General features: G+C 45.9%; 1 protein-coding gene and 1 long non-coding RNA gene across 2 annotated transcripts in view; one reads left to right on the top strand and one right to left on the bottom strand.

The window, feature by feature from the left end:
• The window catches only part of LOC134759330 (uncharacterized), a 52,650-nt gene extending 32,389 nt beyond the window's left edge, over positions 1-20,261 (top strand). Inside the window, exons 2-3 of the long non-coding RNA XR_010135444.1 lie at positions 18,461-18,551; positions 19,914-20,261. This is a non-coding gene — a long non-coding RNA (uncharacterized lncRNA). The remainder of the gene's footprint in view (positions 1-18,460; positions 18,552-19,913) is intronic.
• The window catches only part of OTOG (otogelin), a 100,297-nt gene continuing 90,985 nt past the window's right edge, over positions 18,549-27,860 (bottom strand). Inside the window, exons 48-56 of the mRNA XM_063711028.1 lie at positions 27,177-27,275; positions 26,263-26,303; positions 24,541-24,616; positions 24,270-24,448; positions 23,410-23,514; positions 23,115-23,234; positions 21,855-21,900; positions 19,345-19,424; positions 18,549-19,244 (exon numbers count right to left, since the gene is read on the bottom strand). Of these exons, the coding sequence (XP_063567098.1) occupies positions 19,044-19,244; positions 19,345-19,424; positions 21,855-21,900; positions 23,115-23,234; positions 23,410-23,514; positions 24,270-24,448; positions 24,541-24,616; positions 26,263-26,303; positions 27,177-27,275 (947 nt within the window). The 3' untranslated portion in view covers positions 18,549-19,043. The remainder of the gene's footprint in view (positions 19,245-19,344; positions 19,425-21,854; positions 21,901-23,114; positions 23,235-23,409; positions 23,515-24,269; positions 24,449-24,540; positions 24,617-26,262; positions 26,304-27,176; positions 27,276-27,860) is intronic.

Here is a 27,860-nt window from a genome sequence, read left to right as displayed (position 1 = left end):
ATTTTACTTCTTCCTATATAAATTACCATATGGAACATTGTTGTTTTTGTTTTAAAGTGAGTTTTTTTAAAAAAACATATTTTCACTGAGGTATAATTTAGATAATATAAAATTTACCCTTTGTAAGTTTACAGTTCAATGACTCTTAGTAAGTTTATATAGTTCTGCAATCATTGCCACAATCAATTCTAGAACAATTATATTACCCACCCATCCCCAAATTTTCCTCCTGCCCATTTGCAGCCAATTCCATTCTCATCCCAAGCATCAGGTACCCACTGATCTGATTTCTGTCACTATACTTTTGGATTTTCTATACATTTCATATAAATGGAATAATACTGTATGTAGTCTTTGGTATGCAGCACCTCATGCTTAGCACAATGTTTTTCAGGCTCATCCGTGTTGTTGCATGTATTAATGGTTCATTTCTTGTTTATTCTTGAGTAGTAGTTCATTGTATGTGTATATCGTATTTAGTTTGTTCATTCCTTTGTTGATGGACATTTGTGTTTTTTCCAGTAAGGACACATTATTATGTATAATGCTCCCTTGAACTTTTGCACGCAAGTCTTTGAGGGACACAAATTTCCATTTCTCTTGTGTATCTACATAGGGGTGGAGTTTCTGGGTCCCATGGAAATATACATATAACTTTTTAGGAAATGTTTAAAATGGCTGTACTATTTAAATTCGTACCAGCTATATATGAGGGTTCCATTTATCCACATTCTCACCAAAACTTGCTAGGTCAGTCTTTTAGACATTTTTGTAGACATTCTAGAGGGTGTACAGTGTTACCTCATCGTGGTTTTAATTGGAATCTCACTAATAACCAACGATGCTGGGAATCTTTTCATGTGCATTCATATGCTTAGTTGCTATCATACAGTCAGGTGCTGCACAGCAATGTTTCAGTCAATGATGGACTGCATATACAAGCGGTGGTCCCATAAGATTATAATGGAGGTGAAAAATTCCTATCGCCTAATGATGTTGTAGCTGTCATAATGTCGTAGTGCAACACATTATTCACATGTTTGTGATGATGCTGGTGTAAACAAACCTACTGTGCTGCCAGTCTTATGGAAGTATAGCATATACAATTATGTATAGTGCATAATACTTGATAATGACAATAAATGACTATGTTACTGGTTTATGTATTCACATACTATACTTTTTATGATTATTTTAGAGTATACTCCTCTACTTACATATTTTAAAATTAACTGTAAAACAGCCTTAGGCAGGTCCCTTAGGAGATATTGCAGAAGGAGGCATGGCTATCATAGGAGATGATGCTCCATGTGTATTGTTGCCCCTGAATACCTTCCAGTGGGACAAAATGTGGAGGTGAAAGTGATATTGATTATCCTGCCCCAGTGTAGGCCTAAGCTAGTGTGTATGTTTGCATTTTAGTTTTTAATTTAAAAGTTTTTTAAATAAAATAAAAAAACTTTTAAATAGAAAAAGTATAGCTTACGGATATAAAGATAGAAAATATTCTGTACAGTGTGTTTGTGTTTTAAGCTTAGTGTTATCACAAAAGTCAAAAAGTTAAAAAAGTTTATAATAAGCTAAAGTTAATTTATTAAAGAAAGAAATATTTTAAAATAAACTTAATGTAGTATAAGTGTACAGTGTTTATAAAGTCCACAGTAGTGTACAGTGATGTCCTAGGCCTTCACATTCACTCTCCACTCACTCATTGACTCACCCAGAGCAACTTCCAGTCTTGCAAGCACCATTCATATAAGTGTCTTTTACAGCTTTTAGATGTACCATTTTTTATCTTGTATACTGCAGTTTTGCTGAACCTTTTCTATGTTTAGATACATAAATATGTACCATTGTGTTACAATTGCCTACAGTGTTCAGTACGGTTATACCCTGTACAGGTTTGTAGCCTAGGAGGAATAGACTATACCATATAGTCTAGGTGTGTAATAGGTTATAACATCTAAGTTTGTGAAAATACACTCTAAGATGTTTGTACAACAAAATCATCTAACAATGCGTTTCTCAGAATGAAACCCCATCATTAAGTGATGCATGACTATGTCTTGTTGGTGAAGTGTCAGTTCAAATTTTTGCTCACGTTCTTATTAGTTTCTTGACTTATTATTATTGCATGGGTGTATTTATGGACTCTATTCTAGTCCATTGACCTTTATGTACATTCTTAGGCCCACACTATGCTGTCTTGATTAATGTAGCTTTGTAATAAGTTTTGAATAAAGTAGTTTAAGTTCTCCAACTTTGTTCTTTAGCTATTCTAGATCCTTTACATTTTCATATACATTTTAGGATCAGCTTGTCACTTTCTACCAAACAAGCTTGCTGGGATTTTGACGAGGATTTAGATTGAATATATAGATAAATTGGGGAAAATTGCCAACTTAACAATATTGAGTCTTCCAATCCATGAACAAGGTATCTCTCTCTAGTCATTCACATCTTTTAAAAATTCTCTCAACAATGCTTTGTAATTTTCAGCATATAAGTCTTACATGTTTGTTAAATGTATTCCAAAATATTTTATTCTTTTTATATTATTGTGATTGCAATTATTTTCATAATTTAATTTTTAGGTTGTTTGTTGCTATTATATAGAAATGCATTCCATCATAAAGACACATGCATGTGTATGTTCATTGCAGCGCTATTCACAGTATCAAAGACCTGGAATCAGCCTGTCAATGGTAGACTGGATAAAGAAAATGTGGTACATATTCACCATGGAACATTATGTACCCATAAAAATGAATGAGGCCATGTCCTTTGCAGGAACATGGATGGAGCTGGAGGCCATTATCCTTAGCAAATTAACACGGGAACAGAAAACCAAATATCACACGTTCTCACTTACAAATGGGAGCTAAATGATGAGAAAACATGGACATGTAGAGGGGAACAACAGACACTGAGGCCTACTGAAAGGTGGAGGAGGGAGAGGATCAGGAAAAATACCTAATGGGTACTAGGCTTAATACCTGGGTGATGAAATAATCTGTACAATGAACCCCCATGACATAAGTTTACCTGCATAAGAAATATGCACATGTACCCCTGAACTTAAAATAAAAGTTAAAAGAAAAACGGAAATACAATTAATTTTTGCTTATTGAGCTTGCATTGCATTACCTTACTAAGTAGGTAGCTTTCTAGTCATAGTTCTAATAGCTTTTTGTGTTGTAATTTCCTTAGAATTTTTTACATAGATGATCCTCTAATTTCTAAATAAAGATAGGTTTTACTTTTGTCATTCCACTCTATGCCTTTAGGTTTTTTTTTTTCTTACTTTATTGACTGGTAGAACTTCCTGTATGATATTTAATAGAAGTGGCAAGACCATAAATCCTGCTAAGTTTATATTTCTGGATAAACATTTAGTCTTTGGTTATTAAGTGTGATATTAGTTGAAAGTTTTTTGTAGATGCCTTTTGTTTTGTTGAGGACATTTCCTTCTATTCCTACTTCTTTGAGAGGTTTTTGTTTTCATCAATGAATGTTGGATTTTGTCAGTGCTTTTTCTGTGCCTATTGAGATGATTACATAGAATTTTCTCTTCATTTTGTTAATATGGTGTATTACTTGATTGTTTATTACTTGATTTTTAGATGTGAAATCAACCTTGCATCAGTAAGACAAATCTCACTTGGTCATAGTGTACAATCTCTTTTATACATTGCTGGATTTTGTTTGCTAATGTTTTGTTAAGGAGTTTTGTATCCATGTTCATGAGGAATATTAGAATGTTGTTTTGTTTCTTGTCATGTCTTTGTCTAGCTTTATAAAATAAGTTCCCTCCTTCTCTCTCTTCTGGGAAAGTTTATGTAAGATTTGTGTTACTTATTCCTTGAATGTTAGATGGAATTCACCAGTGAAGGCATCTGGGCCTGGGGTTTTCTTTGTGAGATAATTTTAATTATTAATTCAATTTCTTTATTTGATATATGTCTTTTCATATTTTCTCTTCTTTCTTGAGTCACTTTTGCTTATTTATATCTTTCTTATAATGTTTTCACTTCATTTAACTTGTCTAATTTGTTGGCATGAAGTTATTCATAATACTCTCATCTAATTCTGTAGGGTCTGTTTTGATGTCCCCTCCTTTATTCCTGAGTTCAATAATTTGCGCATTTTCTGTTCCATTCTTGGTCAGTCTGGCTAAAAGTTTATCAATTTTGTTGATTTTTTATTTTTTGAGGCAGGGTCTGGCTCTGCCATCCAAGCTGGAGTGCGATGGCACCTTTACAGCTCACTGCAACCTCCACCTCCCAGGTTCAAGCAATACTTCCACCTCAGCCTCTGGAGTAGCTGGGACCACAGGTGTGCACCACCACTCCTGGCTAATTTTTGTATTTTTGATAGAGACAGGGTTTCACCATGTTTCTCAGGCTGGTCTCGAACTCCTGGGCTCAAGCAATCCTCCCACCTAAGCCTCCCAAAGTGCTGGGATTACAGGCATGAGCCACCACACCCAGCCTGTTGATTTTCAAAGAGTATATTTTTACTTTCATTTATTTTTCTGTTGCTTTTCTGTTTTCTATTTTGTTAGTTTCTGCTCTGATGTTTACTAACTTCTTTCTGCTTAGGCCTTCATTTTATGGCCTTCTGGAGTGAGAAGCTTAGATTATTGATTTTGAATCTTTCTTTCTAATGTGTTTAAAACTATACACTTTCCTCTAAGAACTACTTTACTTGCATTCCATAATTTTTGATGTATTTTGTTTACATTTTTTCCAGTTTAACATATTTTCTAGTTTTACTTGTAATTTTTCCTTATTTTACTTTGAATAAATTTTCTTACTTTATTTTATTTAGAAATCTGTGTTAATTTTCAAGTATTTGGAAACTTCCAAGATTTTTTTCTTTGGTTGATGTTTTATTTAATTCCATGATGACTGGGGGACATACTTTGTATGATAACATTCCTTCAAAATATATTGAGATTTATTTAATAGTCTCAATAAAAGTGTTATTGAACACTTGAAATGTGTTTATTTTGCTGTTGTTGAGCGGCGTGATCAATATATATCATTTAGGTCAAATTGGTTAACAGTGTTGTTTAAGTCCACTATATCATTGCTGATTTTCTGTCTAGTTTTTCTATTAATTTCTGATAAGAATATTAACATTTTCAGCTACAACTCTTGAATTGTCTATTTCTTCTTTCAATTATGTTAGGTTTTCCTTCAAATATTTTGGGGCTCTGTTGTAAAATACTTTTACATATATAATTGTTGTGCTTTCTTAATGTATTCAGCATATTATCATTATGAAACATCTTTCCTTGTCTCCAGGAATATTTCTTGTCTTAAAGTCTACTTTTGCCTATGTTACTATATCCTCTCCAGCTTTCTCTTGGTTACTATGTGCAGAATATAAAAATTTGTACTCTTCCCTTTCAAATTATTTGTTTCTGGATCCTGTCTCATGCATTCAGCATATACATAGTTCTTATTTTTCTTATCCAGTCTGACGATCACTGCATATATAAGTGTATGTAATATAACTATATATATCAGTTTTATTGCAATATAATTTACATATCACACAATTCACCCTTTTAAAGTATACCTATGGTTTTTATTATACTTTTTTATTATATTCATAGGGTTGTGCAATCATCATCACAATCAACTGTTGAACATTTTTATCACCCTAAAAGAAGCCCAGTACACATTAGCAGTCACCCTCCATTTCCTGCAACATGCCCAAGCTCTAAGCAACCACCAATCAGTTTTCAGTTTCTACAGATTTACCTACTATGGACAATTTATATAAATGGAATCATGAAATATGTGGTCTTCTGTGACCAACTTATTTCACTTAGCATGATGTTTTCAAGGTTTATCCATGTCGTAGTATTTATCAGTATTGCATTCCATTTTATGTCTGAACAATATTTCATTGTGTGGAATTACATTTATCCATTCATCAGATGGCAGACATTGGGGTTGTTTACACTTTTGCTATTATGAATAATGCTGTTGTGAACATTTGTGTGCAGTTTTTGTGTGGACATATATTTCCAATTATTTTCGGTCTATACTAGAAGTGAAATTGCTGGGTCATGTGGTAACCCTATGTTTAACATTTTGAGAAACTGCTAGACTGTTTTCCAAAGTATCTGTATCATTTTACTTGTCACCAGCAATGTATGAGGGTTTCAATTTCTCCATATCCTCTTCAACGTTTGTTATGATCTGACTTTTTGATTACAGTCATCCTAGTGGATTTGAAGTGATATCTCATTGTGGTTTTTATTTTCATTTATCTGATGACTAATGATGGTGATCTTCTTTTCCTGTGCTTCTTGGACATGTGTTCATCTTCTCTGAAGAAATGCATGGTCAGATCCTTAGCCCATTTTTAAAAACTGGTTATTTTGTTGTTGTTTATTATTGATTTGTAAGACTTCTTTATATGTTAGGGATATAAGTCCCTTATCAGACATATGATTAGCAAATATTATATCCCATTCTGTGAGTTGTCTTGTTGCTTCCTTTATGTTGTCCTTTGAAGCACAAAAGCTTTTATTCTGATGAGATTTGAAGTATCTATTTTTCTTTTGTCAGTGGGGCTTTTGGTGTCATATCTAGGAAAGCTTTATTTAACCCAAGGTCATGAAAATTTACTGCTATATTTTCTTCCAATAGTTTTATTGTTTTGTCTCTGACACTTGGGCCAACAATTTATTTGGAGTTAATTTTTATATATTGTGTAAGAAACAGGTCCAGCTTCATTCTTTTTCATGTAAATATCCAGTTTTTCCATTTGTTAAAAAGATTGTTCTTTTTCCCAGTGAATTGTCTTAGCACACTTTTTGACAGTCAATTTACCATAAATGTGAGAATTTATTTCTGGGCTTTCAATTTTATTCCATTGATCTATACGTTTACCTTTATGTCTATGGCATGGCTACAATTTGAAGTGCACGAGCCAACCCACATATAGGCTGATAGGCAGAGTGTGAAAACTTGTGAGTTTTGAGATGGTTAGGAATAACTTCTATCCAAATTGTGGGGTGACCACTAAGCTAAACTACTCTAAGTACATCATATAAGTGGAATCATACAGCATTTGTCCTGTGATTGGCTTATTTCATTTAGCATAAAGTCTTAAATTTGCATCCAAAGAGTAGAATGTGTCAGAAACTTCTTCCTATTTAAGAATGAATAATATTCCATTGTATGTACCACCACATTTAGTTTATCAATTCATTCATTGATTGATGCCTGGGTAGTTTTCATCTTTTGGCTATTGTTAATAATGCTGCTATAGGCCGGGCGCGGTGGCTCACGCCTGTAATCCCAGCACTTTGGGAGGCCGAGGTGGGTGGATCACGAGGTCAGGAGATCGAGACCACGGTGAAACCCCATCTCTACTAAAAATACAAAAAATTAGCCGGGCGCAGTGGCGGGCGCCTGTAGTCCCAGCTACTCGGGAGGCTGAGGCAGGAGAATGGCGTGAACCCGGGAGGCGGAGCTTGCAGTGAGCCGAGATTGCACCACTGCACTCCAGCCTGGGCGACAGAGCGAGACTCCGTCTCAAAAAAAAAAAAATAATAATAATAATGCTGCTATAAACATGGCGTACAAATGTGTGTTTATGTCTCTGCTTTCAAGTCTTTTGAGCATATGCCCAGAAATGCAATTACAGGATCATATGGCAATTCTATTTTTAATCTTAGGGAAACTACTATCCTGTTTTCCATAGCAGCTGCACCATTTTACATTCCCACCAGCAGTAAACAAGGTTGCCAAATTCTTCATATTCTCACTGACACTTATTTTCTAATTTTTGTTTGTTTAAATAATAAACATCCTAATGGGTGTAAAGTGGTATGTCTTTATGATTTTGATTTGCATTTACCTAGTGATTACTGATGTTGAGCATCTTTTCATATACTTACTATTTGTGTATCCTCTTTGAAGAAATGTCTATTCCAGTCCTTTGGTCATTTTTTAATTGTGTTGTTTGTTTTTAGTTGTTATTGTTGAGCTTTAGGAGTTATCTATATATTCTGGAATCCATTATTTCTTAGGATACTTTTTCTTTCCCTTCTGTCCCTTTGGGCCTTAAGTTTATGGATTTTAGATCTCTTCATACTGTTTTATAGGTCACTAAGAGTCTGTTCATTTTTTTTCAGTTTTTCTTTCACTCTGTAATTCATTTTGTTATTTTATTTTATTTTTGAAACAGAGTCTCACTCTGTCGCCCAGGCTGGAGTGCAGTGGCACCATCTTAGTTCACTGCAGCCTCCTGGGTTCAAACAATTCTCCTGCCTTGGCCTCTCAAGTAGGTGGGATTACAGATGTCCACCACCACACTCAGCTAATCTGTATTTTTAGTAGAGACAGGCTTTTGCCATGTTGCCCAGGTTGATCTTGAACTCCTGACCTCAAGTGATCCACCCACCTTAGGCTCCCGAAGAATTGGGATTACAGGCATGAGCCACCTGTTCCTGGCCATCACCCTGTAATTCTTTTTTTTTTTTTTTTTTTGAGATGGAGTCTCACTCTGTCATCCAGGATGGAGTGAGTGCAGTTGTGCCATCTTGGCTCACTGCAACCTCTGCCTCCCAGGTTCAAGTGATTCTCCTGCCTCAGCCTCCCAAGTAGCTAGCTGGGATTACAGGTGAGTGCCACAACACCTGGCTAATTTTTGTATTTTCAGTAGACACAGGGTTTCCTCATGTTGGCCAGGCTGGTCTCGAACTGCTGACCTCAAGTGATCCACCCACCTTGGCCTCCCAAAGTGCTGGGATTACAGGCGTGAGCCACCACACCTGGCCCCTGTAATTCATTTTGGAAAGTTCCTCTTGTTACATCTTCAAGTTCACTGATCTTTTATTTGGCACTCTTTAATCTGTTGTTAATCTCATTTCACTTAAAACTTTATATTTTCATCTCTAGAAAATTTTATTTTTTTAAATATCTCCCGTTTCTGTCTTCATTATGCTTATGTTTTTCTTTACATTCTTAAGCATATGTATAATAGCTACTTAAAAGCCCTTGTTTGCTAATATCATCATCTTTGTCATTTCTAGGTCTGTTTCTATTGACTGTTTTTTTCTCCTTGTTATGGGTCACGTATTCCAGATGCTTTGCATGTCTAGTAATTTTAATTGGATTCTAGGCATTATTAATAGTATGTTGCTGAATGTCTGAATTTTTTCCCTTAAAGAATATTTAGACTTTCTTATGTCTTATAGCTACTGTGTGTCAGCATGGTCAATTTGAGGCTTTTTTCAAAGCTCAATTAGGGCTTCTTTAGGGTAGCCTTTACTCTAGGTGTAGTTTAATCCTTCTTCTAAAGTATGACCATTTCTGGAAGCTCAATTAAGTCCCGGGATGTTCAGTGAGGTCTTTTCACTTTGGCTGGTAAGAAATGTAATGTCTCTCAGCTCTGCAAAAGCTCCAAGAATTTCTCAGTTTACAATTACCCACTGGTTCTTCACCTATCTTTATGGATATTCAGCCTACATATGTGCACCGTAATGTTCAACCACAGCCTTAATATATGCAACTTTCTGGAGTTCTTTTTCTACATGGCTCCCTCATCTCTGGTATTCTGCCCCACATATTTCAGTTGCCTCAGACTGCCTGAATTTGATCTGTCTTCAACTCAGCGAGACCACCCTGCTCTGCTGGGACATGCCCTTCCCTGTCTCTTGTTCCAGAAAATGATCCAGGCAGAATTTGGAACTTTCTAGTAAGATTTATTAATTCTTCACCTATTTCCCTTCTCTGTGGGATCCTAGCCTTGCACTGCCTGTTGCCCACGTCTGGAAACATGTATGTCATGTATTTTCACCAATTTTCTAGTTGTTTATAATTGCAGGGTAGGTTGAGTACCAGGTACTCTTTGTGATGGAAGTAGAAGTTATATATGGTTTTAATTTCTAGAAACTTTTTTTCTGATTGTACTTTATTAGCCTCCTATTTTTTAGATACAATATCCTCATGGATCATCCTGGGAATGTTAATTAGAATACTGTTCATGCTTTTCCTCTTCCTTGAATTGATTGACTTTTCATCGAGGGTAAGTTACCCTGCCATTTCCACTGGGGCACCATTTTGCCATTGTCCATTCTTTTCAAATAGATAATGAGTTTTAACTGGCTGGTAATATGTATAATAAAATTCTGGATTAATTAGAATTGGTACTGTGAGGGTTTTCTTAGCAGCTATGTAAGCAAGTGGCTGGAGGAGACATAACATAACCATTCACTTATAGTTGATGGTGATTTCTATGGTCACGGTCCTCTGATGGTGGAATCACAGGGATATTTACCAAAAATGATCTCCTCTAATCTTCGTGTATTTCTCACAGTTATTGTAATTACTGTTCCAACTTTACAGTTGAGAAAACTGAAATTCAGGGAGGTTCAGTAATTTGCTAACATCACAGAACTCGTGAGTAAAGCAACCAGGATTAGAGCCTGGACCATCTTTCTACCTATACACTATGCTGCCTCCCATTTGCTTTATAACTTCAAGAAATTTCCTATTTCTGACCTATTGGTGGAACTGTTTCATGTTTTCCAGTACAGGCACAGATATTTTCTAGTGTTAAAATTTCTTTTGTTTTTTCATCTGGCTTTTGTGAGTATTTTGAGAGTATTCACGACCTTAGTTTGTGTTTTCTCTTAATCTTAAGACTCTAGCCCACATTCTTTCCATATTATAAACTATTTGCTTAAGTTAAGTTCCTCTTTAAGTTAAAGTCCTCAGTGGGACAACTGAGAAAAAGGAAAAGATATTTTTGAGGGACTTCATATATACTTTGTAAAATAAAATTAAATGTTCATAAATTTTACAAATACATTCCTATCAACAGTGCATCAAAATGCCAGCTACTCCATGGGGTGTAGTTTTTAATTGGTGTCTCTGGAAGCCCCACACTTTTAAGATGTTTAATGGTGGAATTTGAGGCACAGTGACACATGGGCAAAGGAGATATTTTTGGGAGCAATTTCTGCCCTGTACCTCCCAAATCCCTCACAGACCCCCTTTCTTCTCAGGCAGCCCCTCCTGCACATGCTGGGGGCAGGGCTTGGGCTTAGGGCACCTCTGCCAGGATCCCACTGATCTATGTTCTTGCCTGACACTCAGCAGCTGTCGTGGAGGCGTGGGCTGCAGGCGCTGTTCCCCATGGGCCGTGTGCAGGCCGCAGGCCGGGGAGCCTTTCCCGCCTAATCCGAGGGGTGCTGGCAGTGGGGAGGGAGACAGCTGGGTGTAACTGATCTGCAAAGGAATGGAATGGTGCAGGCCCCCCAGCACTGGGCTGGGCCGTCTGCAGGCTGCCTGTCCCAGCTGCTGAGCCTTAACCCTTCCCTCTCTTATTTCTTTCTCCCCTCCATTGGGAAGTTGATGTCACCCAGCTTAGCCAAGTTCCAGGAAACCCTTTGAGAAATAAGCTTCCCTAGCTGGGTCTGTACACCTTGAAAAGGATCCAGCTAGGTGATAGTTTCTGTTGGGGGGCTTGGGTCCTACCTGGGAACTTCCTGTCTCAGATAGAGACAGGGCTTTTGGAAGGCCTAGTGGGCGACTCAGATAGTAGAGGCTGTAAGGTCAGCACAGGGAGGCCCACCCTAGGTTGGAGCTCAGGGAAGACTCTCTGGCAGAGGCAATGGAATGGGCACTCGGTTTGGAGTCTGGCGCTGCCTCCACCATTGCTCACTTTGCAGTGAGACCCTGGGTGAGTCATTGTCATTCCCTGGGATCAGTTTCCTAATCCTGAAAAGGAGGAGTTTAAAGATATTCCTCAAGGTTTAGGAAAGAAGGTTCATAGTGGAAACAATAGTTTCATTTATTAAATGCCTACCATAGGCCAGGACTCTATCTATAAACATTCTCACCATCACTTTGCCAGACTCTCATTTCCATTTTAGTGATGAGGAAACTGAGACTTGGAGAGTGTAAATCATACAGCTGTTCAGAGATAGAACCTACCCCACAATCTAGGCCCTTTACTAGATCCCGAAGATCAGCTCCAAGGATCCGTAAATGGTGATCTGGTTCAGTGGAACAGAGGCAAGATGGCATAGCTGGATAGGGCACACAGAGGCAAAGGCTTAGCAGTGAGCCCTGAGTCTGCTGGATGGAGGGTGGACTGGGACTGAGTCCGGCTCTTTGCGTCTGCTTTTCTCTTGCCCTGGTCCCAGCTGGGCTGGGATTCCCTGGCTCAGCCCAGCAGCCTCACATATGAGCACAGCCTCTGCAGTTGTCCAGCCCTTTCCCATCCATGATCTCACTTGACCCTCTTGCCAACTCTGTCGCAGAACCTATTGCTTCTCCTCACCATGGGGAACTGAGGCTTAAAATTTGCCAATGTTCTACAACTGCTAACTGGCCAAAGAGAAACTAGAACCTTCTTTCCACTGCTCCCTCTGGCTTCCAGGAAGAAGGAGCCTGGAGTAACAGGGAGGAAGAGCTCCCAGGCACCCAGCAATCTTCCTTCTGGGCTGAGAAAGAAAGTGTGAGTGTGGGCTCTGGAGTTAAACAGTTGTGAGCTTGAGTCCTAATTCCTCCACTCTCAAGCTGTGCAAGTCACTTACCCTCTCTGAGCCTCAGCAGCCTCATCTGTTGTGAATGAAGATGTGGGAATAAATGAATGACTGCTGGAGCCAGACCTGCATCTCCCCTCCCTGAGCAGAGCACAGACACAGGCTGGCATGGGAAGCCCCAGTCAAGCTGGGGGGCTACAGGCCAAAGGGAGGGCTCCTAGGTGCTGCTGTGTTGTAGCTGCTCTGCAGGCTAGGCAGGGACTGTCGAGGCAGAGGAGGAAAAGGACACTCCAGGTGAGGCAAAGACACAGAGGCAGGAATGGACACTGTGTAGGAGGACCAGCTATAAGGTTTGGGTTTGGCTGGCTTGGGAGAGGTATGGTCTTCATGGCCAGTGAGAAACAAGCCTAGAGAATGGTTTATCTCTAGAGAAAGAGTTGTCCAAGGGTGCAGGGACTGGACCAGTTACCCAGCATGCTGCCTGCCCATCTCCACCCACCCCCACCCAATCCCTGGGATGCTGTGTTCTCTGGGCAAGGGGCCGGGGGCATCAGGGAGATGGCAGAGGGAGGGGGAAGCATGCAATCCCAGCTCGGGAGAGACAGCTGTGCAGGCCTCCTGCCTGCTGCAGGGGATTAACTGGCACCGCACAGTATGTTAGGGAGCACCTGGCTCCCTGGTTCTGCCCACCCCTGCACCCTTTAACTCTTTGCTGTCTGGGCTCCTCACCTTCAAGCTTAGAGGTATGTTCACACTTATTCTCCAGTGTCCTCAGTGTTCCATGTTGGAAACAGATAAAGAAAGACCTAAGGTGGGGTCTGCCCAGCCAGAGGTATCTGTGTCATCACTGTCCCTCCTCATGCCAGCTATGGCCCTCTGAGACCCTGACTTTTCTCCACAGCAAAGCCTTTCTGTTTCCACTGGCTTCTCCAGGGCATACAGTCAAATCACTGCCTACCTCAAGTCCTCCCCTAACTCATGTGCTATCTCTTCTTTTCCAGTCACACTTTCTAGCATTGTCCTCCTCACTCTCTCCGCTTCCTCACAGAGACAGCACTGCCCACCAGACCCATCTTCCTGGGCACACAGCTGGACTACGTTCCCCAGCCTTTCTTGCACTGAGATGTGGCCAGTTCAGGCTAGTGGAATCCGAGTGGAAGGGAGTGAGCCACTTTCAGTCCTGGGCCCTGCAAGCTTCCCGCACATGCTCTCCCTGCACCTCGGCTGGCTGATGCCTGAGATCACATAGACTCTGGGAGGCCCGTGCTGAAGGTAGTAGAACCTCAAGACAGAGGAGCCAGGATCCCTAAATCATTCTGGACACAAAGCTCTAGCTACCTACTTATTTTGAGTGTTTTTTTAAATAGGAGGAAGGAATAAGCTTCTATCATGTTTGAGCCTCAGAAAAGATCTGACTTGCTGTGTGTGAAAAAAAATAAATGAGGAATTTGGTCCCCTCTCCTCTACTGCCCCATGTGGGACAACCCAGAAAAGCAGGGAAGAGGGGTCTGGAACTCACAAAAGAGGGATGGAAGGGGAACAGCTCTGGTGAAGGGAGAGGAACAGGATGTTACCCATGAAGCTGAAGTTAGATATGTAGCGTTTGACTTCCAATTTGAAGCTGTTCCTGAACCTGTCGTCTGCCTTCCCCAAACCACCATGACAAGTGTGCAAGACTCCAAGGCCTTGTGTGGTCAGAGGCTTGGGAAAATGTAAACAAAAGCGCCACACGTGGGTGAGGCCAGGGAGATCTGGGCCTGGGGAGGGGGCCTGTGCAGACAGTGCTTACCACAATGACAAGGAAAGGGTTAAGGGGGTCTGTGAGCAGGATTGGCTCTCCTCACAGTGAGGGTAGTAAAATCAGCATGTCGCCTCCAATTTGCTTCGGCCTGACCTTGAACGTGAATCATTCCATCACAATGTCCTTATTGATTTCCACAGGAAGAGGATTAAGCCCAGAAAATCAGGGCGGGAACTTGAGCCTGCACCACGGAGAATGGGATGGTTCTGCAGCTCAAAACTCCTCGTGTTTGCAAATACGTCACAGGGGGCTGCAAGCTGGGCAGCCGTCCTGCTCGGCCACCAATCTCTCAGTGGCTCCGCTGGTCCCGGCCTTCTGTTTCCTCAGCTGTGTGTGGCCACTGGAGTTGCCTCAAGCTTTAAGTAATGCACAGAGTGTGGGAGGAAACAGGAATGGGGGAGATGCCACAGATGTCCCTAGGGCCTTCAGTCTATTCTAGTCTCTTCTGATGATCTCCTGGGATCTGAAAAGGCTATTCTAGGACCAAAGTTGCCACTGAACTAGTTGGTGGCTCAACAGCCAGGAAGGACCTTCCTCAATCTTGAAAACTCTTCAAGGGAATGAGACGTGTGTGTGTGTGTGTGTGTGTGTGTTGTGTTGTGTTGTATGTGTGTATTACCCACACAGGTGCATAAAGGAGGGATCATTCTGTGTGAAACAACCCACAATTTCCTGTCATCATTTAACATATCCTGGAGAGCTCAGCATGTCAGTACTCAAAAGGGCTACATAATATTCATGAGTGTGGCTGTACCAGGTTGCTTAATCCTTCCCTACTGACAGGCATTTGCAGTTGTTACTAATTTTTAACACTCAGGACAATGCCGCAATAAACATCCTGGCGCATGCCTCTGCAGGAATTCTTTCTTTTGATGCTATCTGTTTCCTATTGCTCCTGTAACAAATTGCCACGCATTTAGTGGCTTAAAACACACACGTTTATTCTCTTACAGTTGTAGAGGTCAGAAGTATGAAATCAGCTTCACTAAGCTAAAATCAAGGGGCCAGCCGGCCTGTGCTCCTTCTGAGGGCTCTAGGAGAGAATCCAGTTCCTTGATTTTCCAGCTTCCAGAGGCTGCCTGGATTTCTTGGCCAGTGGCCCCTTACACCAACTTCAAAGTACATCACTCCAACCTCGCTCTGTCATCCCGTCTCCTCTCTCTGACTCTGACCTGGCTGCCTCTCTTATATAAGGACCCTTGTGATTACACTGGGCCCACCTGGATGACCCAGGATAATCCTCTTATCTCAAAATCCTTAATCACATGTGCAGAGTCCCTTTTACCATGTAATGTAATGTAAATATTCGCAAGATCCAGAAATTAGGATTTGTACATCTTTGGAAGACCACTATTCAGCCTTCCATAGCTACCTAGAAATAGGATGACTTAGTTAAAGGAGATGTGTATTTTACATTTAAATCACCATCTACAAATTGTATCTATTTGATATGAACACTCGCATTAACACTGCTGGCACTGGCTTTTTGGAGGGCAATGGACAACACTAATTAAGGTTCAAAGTCTTCACTGTTTCCTGCTTTCCCTACATTGCAAGACAGGGTTGGAGATTTTCCTCTCATTAATCTTTCATTAAATTGTCTTACCCTGAAAGAAAAAGTCAGTATCCTCAGGAGGGATCTAGGAAAATAGAACTGGGAATTTTGACCAAAAGTTTAGAGTGAGAAGTTGGCTTCCAGTAGGAGTAGGCAGGAGGGGTTGCCTGAGTGGGAGTGGAGGTGAGGTGGCTGGGGGGAACATCCAGGCATGCTGGGACTCCCACAGTAGGGTGTGATCACCAGGAGCTATGGCCATCTGAGAGGACACAGTGGGAGTACAGCAGGAGGGCTGAGAACTGCTGCCAACTGGAGCCAAGGAGGGCCAGGCTACTGAAACTGGGTCACCAACAATGGGTCAGATGTGGGGAACAGGTGTCTGAAAGCCTGGAGCCACCCTCCCGAATTGAGACTGCAGAAAGACGTTTAGGCCAAGGCTGGCTGACTTAACCTGGTGCCCTCTGCCTCTGTCTACGCAACAGCTGATGAGGAGTGGCCTGTTCAAAAGCTGCTTTCCCATAACTGGACACAAACAGATGGGAAGGGTGATGAGGTGAGGAATGAACAGCCAGGGACACTATATAGCCAGCAATGGCTATAAAAACTTCCTTATGTCTTAGTCAAAACATCTTGCCATATAATAGAACCAGGATTTTAAACCTAGTTCACTTTAACAGCCATGTTCTGTTTAAAGTCATGTTCTGTTGAAATCAGAGTTCAAAATTCTGAAAACTATTGATTTAGGGAGTATGTATAGCTAAGGAGATAACTAACTACAAGCCATGGATCATCATCCCTGATAGAGAAGTTTGGAAGCCTTGTCCCACCCCATCTCTGGCTGTAATGATGAGAAATTAAGAAGTGTGATGTATGCATTTAAGGCTATAAATGTTTCTCTAAGTACTGCATTAGCTGCATCTCACAGGTTAATGTGTCATAATTTCAAAATCACCCAGATCAAAATGTTGTCCAATTTCCTTTCTGATTTCTTATTTGATCCATTGATTATTTAGAAATGTGCTGCTTACAAAGCCATAAAGCTTCATTAGGAAAATTCATTTTCATTAGGAAAAGACTCAGGGTCCATGTTAGCAGACAGATGCACCATAAGAAGAGCTTACTTATGAAATAAAAGCCAAGCCTTCCAAGTGTTAGTTCAAAAAAAGATGTTCTACCCTCTCTAGGCAGGGTGAAGCTCTTGTACTGTAAGCACTGACTCCTCTAGGAGTTTGCCCTATTACTGAGGGGTGCTTTCCTAGCCCCCCTCCTTCTCCTTCCCACATGGGACAACCCAGGAAAGCACCCTCCCATTTGCTCCTTAGGTGTACCAACAGTCCTTCACAGGTGAAGTGTCACTGACAGCCTGTTCCTGGGTGCTCCTTAATCCTACCACAGCTGACATGGCTGCAAAAACGTACTGAGCTCATTGGGAGAACAACAAGGAAAGAAATACAGAAATGTCAAGAGGCCAATATGAAACCTACTCTCTGGGTCTGCCCCATCCATATCTCCTGTAAGAAGCATCTGTCTCTGGGCCCACAGAACCAGGATCACTCCTCAGTTCCTCGCCTGGGTGCCAGCTCCCCAGCTCCCAATGTCCTCTTCCTTCTCCTCATCCCCTTCCTCTAGAAGCCAGTCTCCAGTCCATTCAATTCCAACCAGCAAACACCCACCAATGGTTCTTCTGTGAGTGGGGCATAGTGCTGGGACGGATGGGGCAGAAGCAGTGCTGATGTTCAGGGCCACAAAATAGAGTCTTCTCTTCACAGTGGACACTCCTTCAAGTTCGAAGTAAACCTGGCTCCCTCAGAGATGCTCAGAGGCCTGAAGTCGTCCTGTGGTTTATTGATGAATAAACAGAACACAAATATGGGCACAAAGAGGCTTGGAAACAGCAGGGGGCCATCTTGGCACAGCCTCCTCACCTCAAGGGGCATCCAGCCACATCTTCAGACACACAGGGCAGTGCTGGGGCCCGCACAACCTTATGTTCATGCCCTTCGGTTCCACGTGGCACAAAGTGGCACAGGGGGTGGGAGACTTGCAGAGTGGGGTGTGGAAGGGGACGCTGGCCCTGGCTTTAGGGGACGCTCTGGTTCAGTGGCAAGGGTCTCACAAGTGCTCAGGGAGGCTGGGGCTGTGTTTTCCACTGACACCAACAGACACTCTCTTGCTAAACAGTCCCATGGAGCACAGAGGCTGGCACTGGCTGAGCCACACAACCCATAATCAGGCTCCTCTGAGCCCGACTCTGTCATGGCCTTGGAGAAAAGGTACACTGCAAAGCCTGGAGCTGCATTTGCAGGCTGAAGGTACCCCCTCAGCAACCTAGGGCCTCGAAGGCATGGGCTGTCAACCAGCATCCTAGATAAGTAGTGCTGGGCCCTCACTGAGGGTTTCACTCCCCCACCACCGCCTCACAAGGCCGGCCTGCCTGCTGGGAAGGTTGCCTTGGGGTAAGGGTACAGGCTTGGGTCTTCCAAATCCTTTCCTGAATTACCATATCAATACCAGGACACCAGGCACCTTTCTTTGGACTACAGGAGATGTGAAGGTCACTGAGCTCACTCTGATTTCACAGATCTTGGTGAGACAACCTGGGCCCTGGAATCCACCATCTTTGTCTTTGGGAACTCCTTCTGGGCAGCCATCTGCAGGCCTGAGTGTTGCAGGTATAGCCCTCTTTCCTTTTACTGTGTCTGGTTTCTTGTGTAGTCAAAAAGGCCAAGAGAATGGGCCACTGCATCCTGCCCCTGTGCTTGGTCTTGGGTCCAGCTGTGGTTCCCATGTAAGCACCATGCACCTTCCCATCTTCCCACAGCTCTCACCCCCTCCACCAAGAGCTGTGGCCAGGGTCACAGAGGTTCAGAGGCTGCTGCCCCTGGACCTAAAGCCCATTTTCCATCTCAAACCAGGGACAGAGGTGAGCTCCCTGAGCCCTCAACTGTGGCACTTTCCCATGTGTGGAAAATGGGGAGCCCAGAAAGGGAGCCAGGATGGGCAGGGGTGACCCTTTCTGGTTACTCCTGTGACCTCTTCCCACCATTCCATGCTCAACACGTGCCAGATTTCTACCACCTTTAATACCCCCATTCACATTGGGCCAGCTGGAAACAGAAAGTGGGGCTGGCAGAGGTGGTCCAGCTAGCCCGGGCCCCCAGGCCTCAGGACCACTGGCAGGCACAGTCAGTGGGCTCCTGCACTGTGTAGGGCACCCAGGTGGCATTGGTGGCACAGAAGAGCTGCACAGAGCGCCGCTGCAGGCCCACCTCACGGCAGCACTTGCAGAATCGGGCATAGCTGTTGATGTTGTAGTTGTAGATGCTGGCGGATGGGCACCTCCCATCACAGGACACTAGGTTCACCTGGAATGGGCAGGCCAGTGAGGCAGTCTGTGGTGCTCACACCCCCAAACCCCCTCCATCCCATTTTTTGCTGCCCCACTGCCTTGTGGGCACCACGCACAGGGGTGCTGCTCCTGCATTCATTCTTGCGGATCGTCATGCGGATGGTCACCTTCTTGCAGGAGCGTCCATCCTCCTTACCTGGGGGGACAGGGGGATGAGGCAGCTGTGGCCAAGACCAGGCTTCTTCGGGGCAGCAGGATGGGCCAGCCCAGGGCAGTTAGTGTCATGCTGGAGGGTCTCTCTTCCAGCATTAGCACCCATGCGTTAGTGCCCCTCCCCATCCAGGGAAAGCCTTTTAACCCAATGCCCTGGAAGGAGGTGGAGTCAGGAAGGCAGAAACAGAGCAGTGTGAGCAAGTGAGGCAGGAAGGCCCCAGGGCCCCCTTGAGGACTCTGTGCTAGGGCAGAGAAGCATCTGGGGACAGAGTGAGGCTGCCTCCCCACCCCAGCCCTAATGCCTATTTCTAAGCTGTGTTGGCCACTTTACCCTTACCCCTCTCTGAGCTTCAGTTTTCCCACCCTGAGAGGGCTTCTAGCATTAAGATTCTGCAATTTCCTAAATGAATAGAAACCCCAATCTCTAGTGGGATGCTTCATTCTAATGGGATGCTTTGTTTGGTTTCCACAGCTATCAAACTGGACCAGGGATTCACCCATCTCACAGAGCTGTTACAGGGATGGAAACTAACCAGTGTGGGTTTCCTCTGCCTGGACCATGCCTCTCACAGACAACCAGTCTTGTGGCTCATTCACGCCCTCACCTCCTTTAGCAATTGGCTGCAATATCTCCTCTCCCAGGCATTACCTGATTCCCCTTCTTGAAGTTGCAACTCGCTGCCTCTACTCAGTCCTCCCTCCCTGACCCCTCCCTTGCTTATATTTGTCGAGGGGATAATCACTGTCTTGTCAGAGACACATCGGTAATTACGATGTTGAATCATAAGCTTTATGGCCTTCTTTTGCACAGGCCCCTTCCAGAATTTGTTGTAAGTTCTTTTTGCATTTTAAATAAATATTTCCTTTCACTCTTTAATGTGAATTTGTACATTTTGTATTCTTCTTCTTATTGAAGCCCCCCACATTGCATAAGTCAGGCCCCACAAAACTCAATGCTTCCATCCTGGTATATATTTTTATACTTGTTATTCTGTCTCTCCCACTAAATGTCAGCTCCACAAGGCTCTACAGTGCCTAGAACAGTGTCTGGCACATAGTTGGAGCTCCACAAATATTTGCCAGGTACATGCACTCACTCTGTAACCCCAGGAATCCCTTTAGAAATGGAATGGAATCTTTTCTTCTGGTCTCTGAGCCTCACCACAGAGGTTTCCTACTACACCAGCTAGATGGCTTCTGGCCATAGCTAAGTCCACTTTGTCTTCCCTCTCTGCTCCAGGAGGCAGGAGAACTAAGGGCTGTCCTGACATGGCCCTCTGGGTCCTGGACTAAGACTGGCTGAGTGACCAGCAAGAGCAAAGCAGTGGCAGTCTGGGGCGTTGGTGGGTGCCAGGTGAGCGGGCCCTGCTGAAGCTTTCCCATGCAAGCCCAGGGGATACAGCTCACTACCCAGCATGCACTGCAGGCCCAATGGCCTGTGCCAGACGTGGAGAGCAGGGGCCCTCCCCCTCCCTTGCCCCCAGAGATCAGGCCATCTAGCAGAAGGGACATTGCTGGACATAGCAATGCGGCTGCCTGCCTCCAGTGCAGTGGGCTTCCGAGAGGAGTACCTGGGCGACAGTGGACACTAACCCGTGGAGGAGAGGCGGGACTAACGGGGACCACGGGAAACAGGGTCCCCGGGGAACCTGGGGAGAGGGACATGGGGTGCAGGTCACACGGGAGCACACGGGACATTCAGGGAACATGAGTTTGTGGGTCAGGGATCAGCCATTGAGGCCCCAAGCCTGGCTTTCTTGGAGTATGTGAAGTGCACGTAACAGGGCCCCAAGTTCTACTGCCTTCTGGAGATGGGGTCTGAGCACCCTAGGAGGAGGGCAGGCACAGGGGAAAGATGTGGGTGGGGGATTGAAGGTGGTGTAAAGCGGAGGCTGACTGGGATGTGCATGTGCACACGGTTGGGGGCTACAGGTCTGGATGGCCAGGGCTCCAGGAGCCAGGTATCAGGACAGGTGCACGGAGCTCGCACTCAGACTGTCAGGGACCCTGGAGGCCTGAATCCCATCCAGGAGGCTCCTCCAAGACCAGGGCGTCTGACTATGGGATAATTTATGTGGGAGCATCTGGGCTGGGGGCCTTGGCAGGGGCAGGAGGAGGCGAAGTAACTGGTGAGCTACTGACCTCCTGAATGCTATGCCCCAATGTCCTCTGGCTGTGACAAGAAGCAGAGGTTTTGTATGGGAACAAGGACATAAACATGGCCTCCAGCCATCTGCGTATTTGCGCCAGTGCCATGAGCCCTGTGGTGTGGGTGTTATCCCTTCATCTACTCAGCCCAGAAGAGCTATCATTTTAGGTGCCAGGCCAGGAACCTGGTCTTCTGTCCCCTGACATGACACCCTGTGCCCCCATCAGAGCCCCCCACCCCTGGGCCCCCACCATGCTCACTCACAGGTCCTGCAGCATCCTTCCAAGGAAGGTACCACGGAACCCCCAACCTAGAGAGAGGAAGTCGGGGGAGGTAGGTAGGTGTGGAGACCCCTGTCCAGGCCGGGAGCCAAGATCCCAGAAACAGGCAGAGTACAGGAGTCTTGACTCTTCTCTCCCCGTGATGCCCCAGGGCAGGAGCATAGGCCCCTTGCCAGGCCATGGGAGAGCCACGGGGGCTAAGCTGCCACTAAGGCTGCACGTAGCCCCCTTGCGGCGGAAGCCTGGGTCAAGACGGTGCAGGGCCTCCCATCTTTCCTGGGGCAGTTCCCCTCATGTCTTCCATTGCCTACCCCACCGCCAGTGCTTCCCAGCACAGATGATAAGGGAGGGGAGAGGCACAGGGGTCACCCACTTGGGTCAGTGGCCTGGGCTCTACCTCAGCCCTGGACAAATCATCCTCTTCCTCTAGGCTTAATTTTCCCATCTCTAAAATGGGGGCAAGTATCCGTTAAAGCCCTCCTCCTCTATAATGAAATGGGTAAAACAATGGATGGGACAGTTCTTTGTACATAAGTGTGTGTATTGGGGGGCAGGTCTCAGTCTGTGTGTGTGATTTTGTGAGCACATACATGAGCATCTGTGTGTACATGTGTGATTTTGCATGTGTGGGTGTGTGTATGAGTGTCATTGAGTGTCTGTGTATATTTGTTTTCTAGGGAAGAGTCGGAAATCTTCAAATGTCCACTATTAATCTCAGGGACTTTAATAATTCAACAATAACCCCAAGCCTTCCAGGAAATCCTTTTCTCTGAGGTGCGCCCATACTGACAGTTGTCCATGCTAGTGCTGGACACCTGCCAGCCATCACAGGACTGAACTGCATCTGCGTGGCATGTGTGTGCAAGAGTGTGCTTATGTGAGTGCCTTGAGGTGTGATGACGTGTGGTGTGTGCATTGGCATGCTGATGTGAATGTCCCTGGAGTGTGTGGTGTGTGAGTGGCTGGTGGCCTGTGTTGGTGTCTGGCCGAATGTGCCTAGAACATGTAACAGTGTGTGTTTGTGCACATCTGCATGTGGTCATGTGATGTGTGAAGAGGCAGGGTGTGATGTGGTCAGGGCAAAAAGAAATGCAGAGAGACATATGGATTTGGGGTGGCAGTGCAGGCACAGGCTCCAGGGAGCCCTTCTTCCTGCACTCCTGCACTCAGGACCCCCACCCCACCACCAGTGAGACAGCTGATGCCCCTGGCCTACAGCCTCAGTGGAGAAGGAGGCACTGACCTTGGCACACTCGGTCTCATTCAGCGGTGGGCAGCTTATGGGAGAGCGGACGAGCACGGCACCCAGGGGAGTGCTGCTGCAGTGGTGGCGGGCGCAGTCTGCGATCCAGGATGTCCCGGGCTGGAGGGTACAGAAGTGGGTAATGGGAGCTGTGGCCAGATGGACAGCGTGCGCAAACCCGTAGGGTCTGGGAGCCTGTTTGTACCCAGCCCTGGCCTGCAAGCCAGAGAGGGCCCTAGTCCTGGTGTCCCCTTCTGGGACACCCTCCTAAGTGGGCAGCGAGGGGGCTGCTTACCAAGAACAGGGAGGTGGTGCCATTGGGGAAGGTGAAGAGACAGGACACATTCCTGCAGGAGCCGCAGCAGGCAGCGAGGTCCCGCGGGTGCTCGTACTCCTGGTTCTACAGGCCAGGGTGGGGTGGGCCTCAGCCAGATGCCCACCTCCACCCTGGCTCTCCCACTGCCTGGTTATCTGTGAGGGACCCCAGAGCCTGGAAGGGCCCTCTGTAAGTGCTCAAGAAGAGGAGCTCCCAGCCTCCTTCTGTCACAGGCAGCTAGTCATCCCTGTATCTACCCTGAGCCTCCCTTACAGCAAAGAGCATCTCCACCCTTTCCAAGCCATTTCTGCTAAGTAAGGATGCCAGTTTTTATTCCAGACAGACCTCCATTTGAGTCTTAGTTCCTGTAGGACTTTTGACAAATGACAGAGCCTCCCTAAGCCTCAGTTTTCTCCTCTGAAAAATGGGAATAATTCTAACCTTCTTTATCCAAGTAATATTTATTTAGCCCTTACTAGAAGCCAGTCACCATCCTAAGTACTAGGCATGAAGAAGTGCTCACCAAATAGTAGCAACACAAGCACGCAAACCAAAGGGACAGGGAATGTGCCAGGCATTCCGTAGGCACCTAATAAATGTGTGCTGTGTCTGTCAACACCCACTCTTTCCAGGCACTAAATCCGTCCCTTCTGTTCCCCTTCTGGCCTCTCCCAACCCAGTCCCTTTCTTGGCACTTTCTAGAGAGGTTTCTGAGGGCCCCTCTGACTTGTCCTGGGGGTTTAGGGCAGCTTCAAGGGCCCCTCTGGCTCCTGGAGCACCCAAGGTCTGCCAGGCAAGCCCTCCCAACCCCACCCACCCCGCCCGGGACTGCACCCTACCGCCTCGCAGTGGATGTCACAGAGCACGGAGGTGGTGTTGATCTGGTAGAAGCTGGTGAGAGGGTCGAGCACGGTGGTGCAGCGGGAGGTGTGGCACACGCCATCTGCAGAGAGCTCCACCACTGTCTGGCCGGGCTGCATCACACCCAGCTCGCGGCTCAGACACACCGGGGCCTTCACTGGATGGGCATGCAGGGCGGCAACGGTCATCCAGAGCCTAGGCACCCATGCCCCTCCTGCCTGGCTCTGCCCCGGGGCTTCCCCCACTCACCACACTCGTACTTGGCGCAGCCACACACATTCTCCACGCTGTGCATGAACTCCTCGTCCAGCTGGGATTTCTCCCACTGGGTGGGGCAGAGGCAGTCAGCACCCTGGGGTGGGGGCCAGCCTGGCCCTCAGGAGCAGTCTGCCACCTGGGCCCCTCTCTACGTCAGTCCCTCCCTGTGGTGGGCAGGAGGGGGCTGGCAGCCCTGGGGCCCCTCAGCAGCCTGGAAGCTCAGTCCCAGTGTGGCTACCAGGCCTCCCCAGTGAGGAGCACTGTCCAGTGTCCTCCCCTTTCACAGCGAGGGACAGAGCCCCGGGTGGCTCACACTACTTCTCACCTTTCTTCAGCAATGTTAAGGAGGGAGGAAATGGGGGACAGAGTGAGAGGAAATGTGTGCTGGGGTGGGGAGGGTTACATATAATTCAGAAAAGGACTGTAAACACGACTTCACATTTCTTAAAGTATTTTCACTTCCCTCAGTGGCCATGCAGCCTGGTGGCTAAGGGCATGATCTCTGGAGACAGATTTCCTTGGTGTCAGCCCTGGCTCCAGGATATACTAGCTTCATGACCTTAACCTTAGCTTCCTTGTTTGCAGGATTGAAAAAAAAACAGAAACAACCTCACAGGGTTGTTGTGAGAATAAATAATACACATGAAAGCCCTAGGAAAGTTCCTGGCATTTAGTAAGCTCCCAGTAAACATTAGCTACCGTCATGATTGTCATCAACATCATCATCATCATTGCCATTATCATCTTCACCACCACCATCATCCTCACCGTCCCCACCACCACCATTGTCATTGCATTATCACCACCATCACCATCGTCATTGCATTATCACCACCATCACCATCGTCATTGCATTATCACCATCACCACCACCGTCACTGCATTATCACCATCACCATCACCCTCACCGTCCCCACCACCACCATCATCATTGCATTATCACCATCACCACCACCACCATCCTCACCATCACCACCACCACCATCCTCACCATCACCACCACCACCATCCTCACCATCACCACCACCATCACCCTCACCATCCCCACCACCACCATCACCATTGCATTATCACCACCACCACCAGTACCACAACCACCATTATCCTTACCATCCCCACCACCACCATCTTCATTGCATTATCACCATCACTGCCACCACCCTCATCCTCACCATCCCCATCACCACCACCACCACTGCATTATCACCATCGTCACTACCACCACCATCCTCACTGTCCCCACCACCACCATCACCATTGCATTATCACCACCACCACCACCATCATCCTCACCATCACCACCACCATTGTCACTGCATTATCACCATCGTCACCACCACCACCATCCTCACCAACCCCACCACCACCATCACCATTGCATTATCACTGCACTATCACCTTCATCACCACCACCATCCTCCTCACTGTCCCCACCATCATCGCCACCATCAGCATCATCACTATCATCTTCATGATAATTTTCATCTTCATTGTACTTAATCCTTACCACAACTCTAAAGCATGATTATGTCCACTTTACAAAGGAGGGCACCATACCCAGAAAGCAAGTGGCAGAGCTTGGGAAAAGAATGCTGACTTGCAACCCCGGGTTCCTTGCACTAGATTAAAGGAGCAGATTCTCTAGAGGAGGGGATAGAGAGGAAAGGAAAGGGGAGCAGACCAGGGAGTGTTGGGGGAGGAGCGTCTCCATACCAGATGGCACCGGGGCACCGGGATTGTGTCACAGTCACATTCTGAAAAACACAAGGGGCCAGGCCCCACTTCATCAGGGATGTCCAGGTAGGAATCCCCTGGGTACCCTGGACCTCTCACTGCTGGCACAACCCGTCTTCTGAAGACCCAGCTCCAGGCCAGGCCTGGGAGAGGAGAGGAAGAGGCCCAAATTTCAGCCTCCTTCCATCCCTGGGGGCAGGAGAAGGCCTGCAGCTCCGCTGGTTAGGTAGGTGGGCAGTGATGGGTTCTGAACACCAAGCTCTCCACTGGGTGTGGAGCGAGGATAAATAGGCAGATGGGCCAATCACAGGTTTCCTTTTGTCACTTGGATTAATCCCTTCACCTGGTCCAGAGCCTATTCTTTTTATTTATTTTATTTTATTTTTCTTTGAGATGGAGTCTCACTCTGTCGCCCAGGATGGAGTGCAGTGGCACTATCTTGACTCACTGCAACGTCCACCTTCTTAAAGGCACCTATCACCGTGCCCGGCTGATTTTCTTGTATTTTCAGTAGAGACAGGGTTTCACCGTCTTGGCCAGACTGGTCTTGAACTCCTGACCTCATGATCCACCCGCCTTGGCCTCTCAAAGTGCTGGGATTACAGGTGTGAGCCACCGTGCCTGGCCGCAGTAAGGACTTTTTAAGACGGAAACCCTCTTTGGAATGGGAAACTTGCTTTTTCCTTCTTTTATCCTAGAGAGAAAAGGCTGTAGGAATGCTCAGCACTTGGAGTGCGGATGCAGAAGGAAGGTGATTCTGGTGGCTTCCTCTAGAGACCCTGCAGGGGACAGATCTGAGGGTAGTGGAAGGTGGTAGGCCGGGCTCCCCCAACCCCTCCTCAGCAGGGCCACTGGATCTCCCAGCGGGGAGGCTGTCCTGACCACGGACTCACCACAGGATTTGTAGGGGCAGCAGCGGTCGGGGCTCCACACCTCCACCAGGGCAGTGCCCAGGCCACACTGCACTTGGGGACAGCGGAAGTTCTCACACACTGTGGGGAAGGAGAGGCAGGTGACACGTCAGTCACAGCCACCTGGGGATGTGAATCCTCAGAAGGGCAACACTGGCTAAAGAGAGGCTACCCCCAGCTCCTCCTTAGTGACCCCCACTGTCCTTAGAGCCCCAGGGAAGAGTCTGGGCACCCGAAGTCTCCCCAGGGAGCTATTTCAGGTCCTGGAGCTGTGCCTGTGAGGCACTGGTGACATGACAGGGTCAGAACCTCAAGCTCATTAAATTGGGCCTCCTTAATCTGGAATCACCCTGCAAGAGGTGGTCCGAGGAGAGCCAGCCATTAGGGTAAGGTCTGCTGACGGGGAACATCCCGCTCTGTCTAACACAACCTTTCCCACCCTGTGGAAACTTCATCCACTTGGGGCCCACCTGAGCATGCCCTGCTTCAGCTGATGCTACCCTGCAGGGCCCGCACTTCCTTTCTTCCTAGTCTTTAGGCTGACTTTTCTCAGTTCAGGATTCCTCAGCCATTCTCATTTGCTGAGAGAACAAGGCAAGGGGTGAGGGAACTCCCTGGGTGCAACGTTTTGGTGGATAGGGGAGGGGCAAGGGTCAGCACTAAAGG

The sequence above is a fragment of the Gorilla gorilla genome, chromosome 9, assembly GCF_029281585.2.
Source record: "Gorilla gorilla gorilla isolate KB3781 chromosome 9, NHGRI_mGorGor1-v2.1_pri, whole genome shotgun sequence".
In the NCBI taxonomy this organism is placed as follows: Eukaryota; Metazoa; Chordata; class Mammalia; order Primates; family Hominidae; genus Gorilla; species Gorilla gorilla.
The sequence above is the reverse complement of the archived record's forward strand: the minus strand, read 5'-3'. Positions and strand labels throughout refer to the sequence as shown.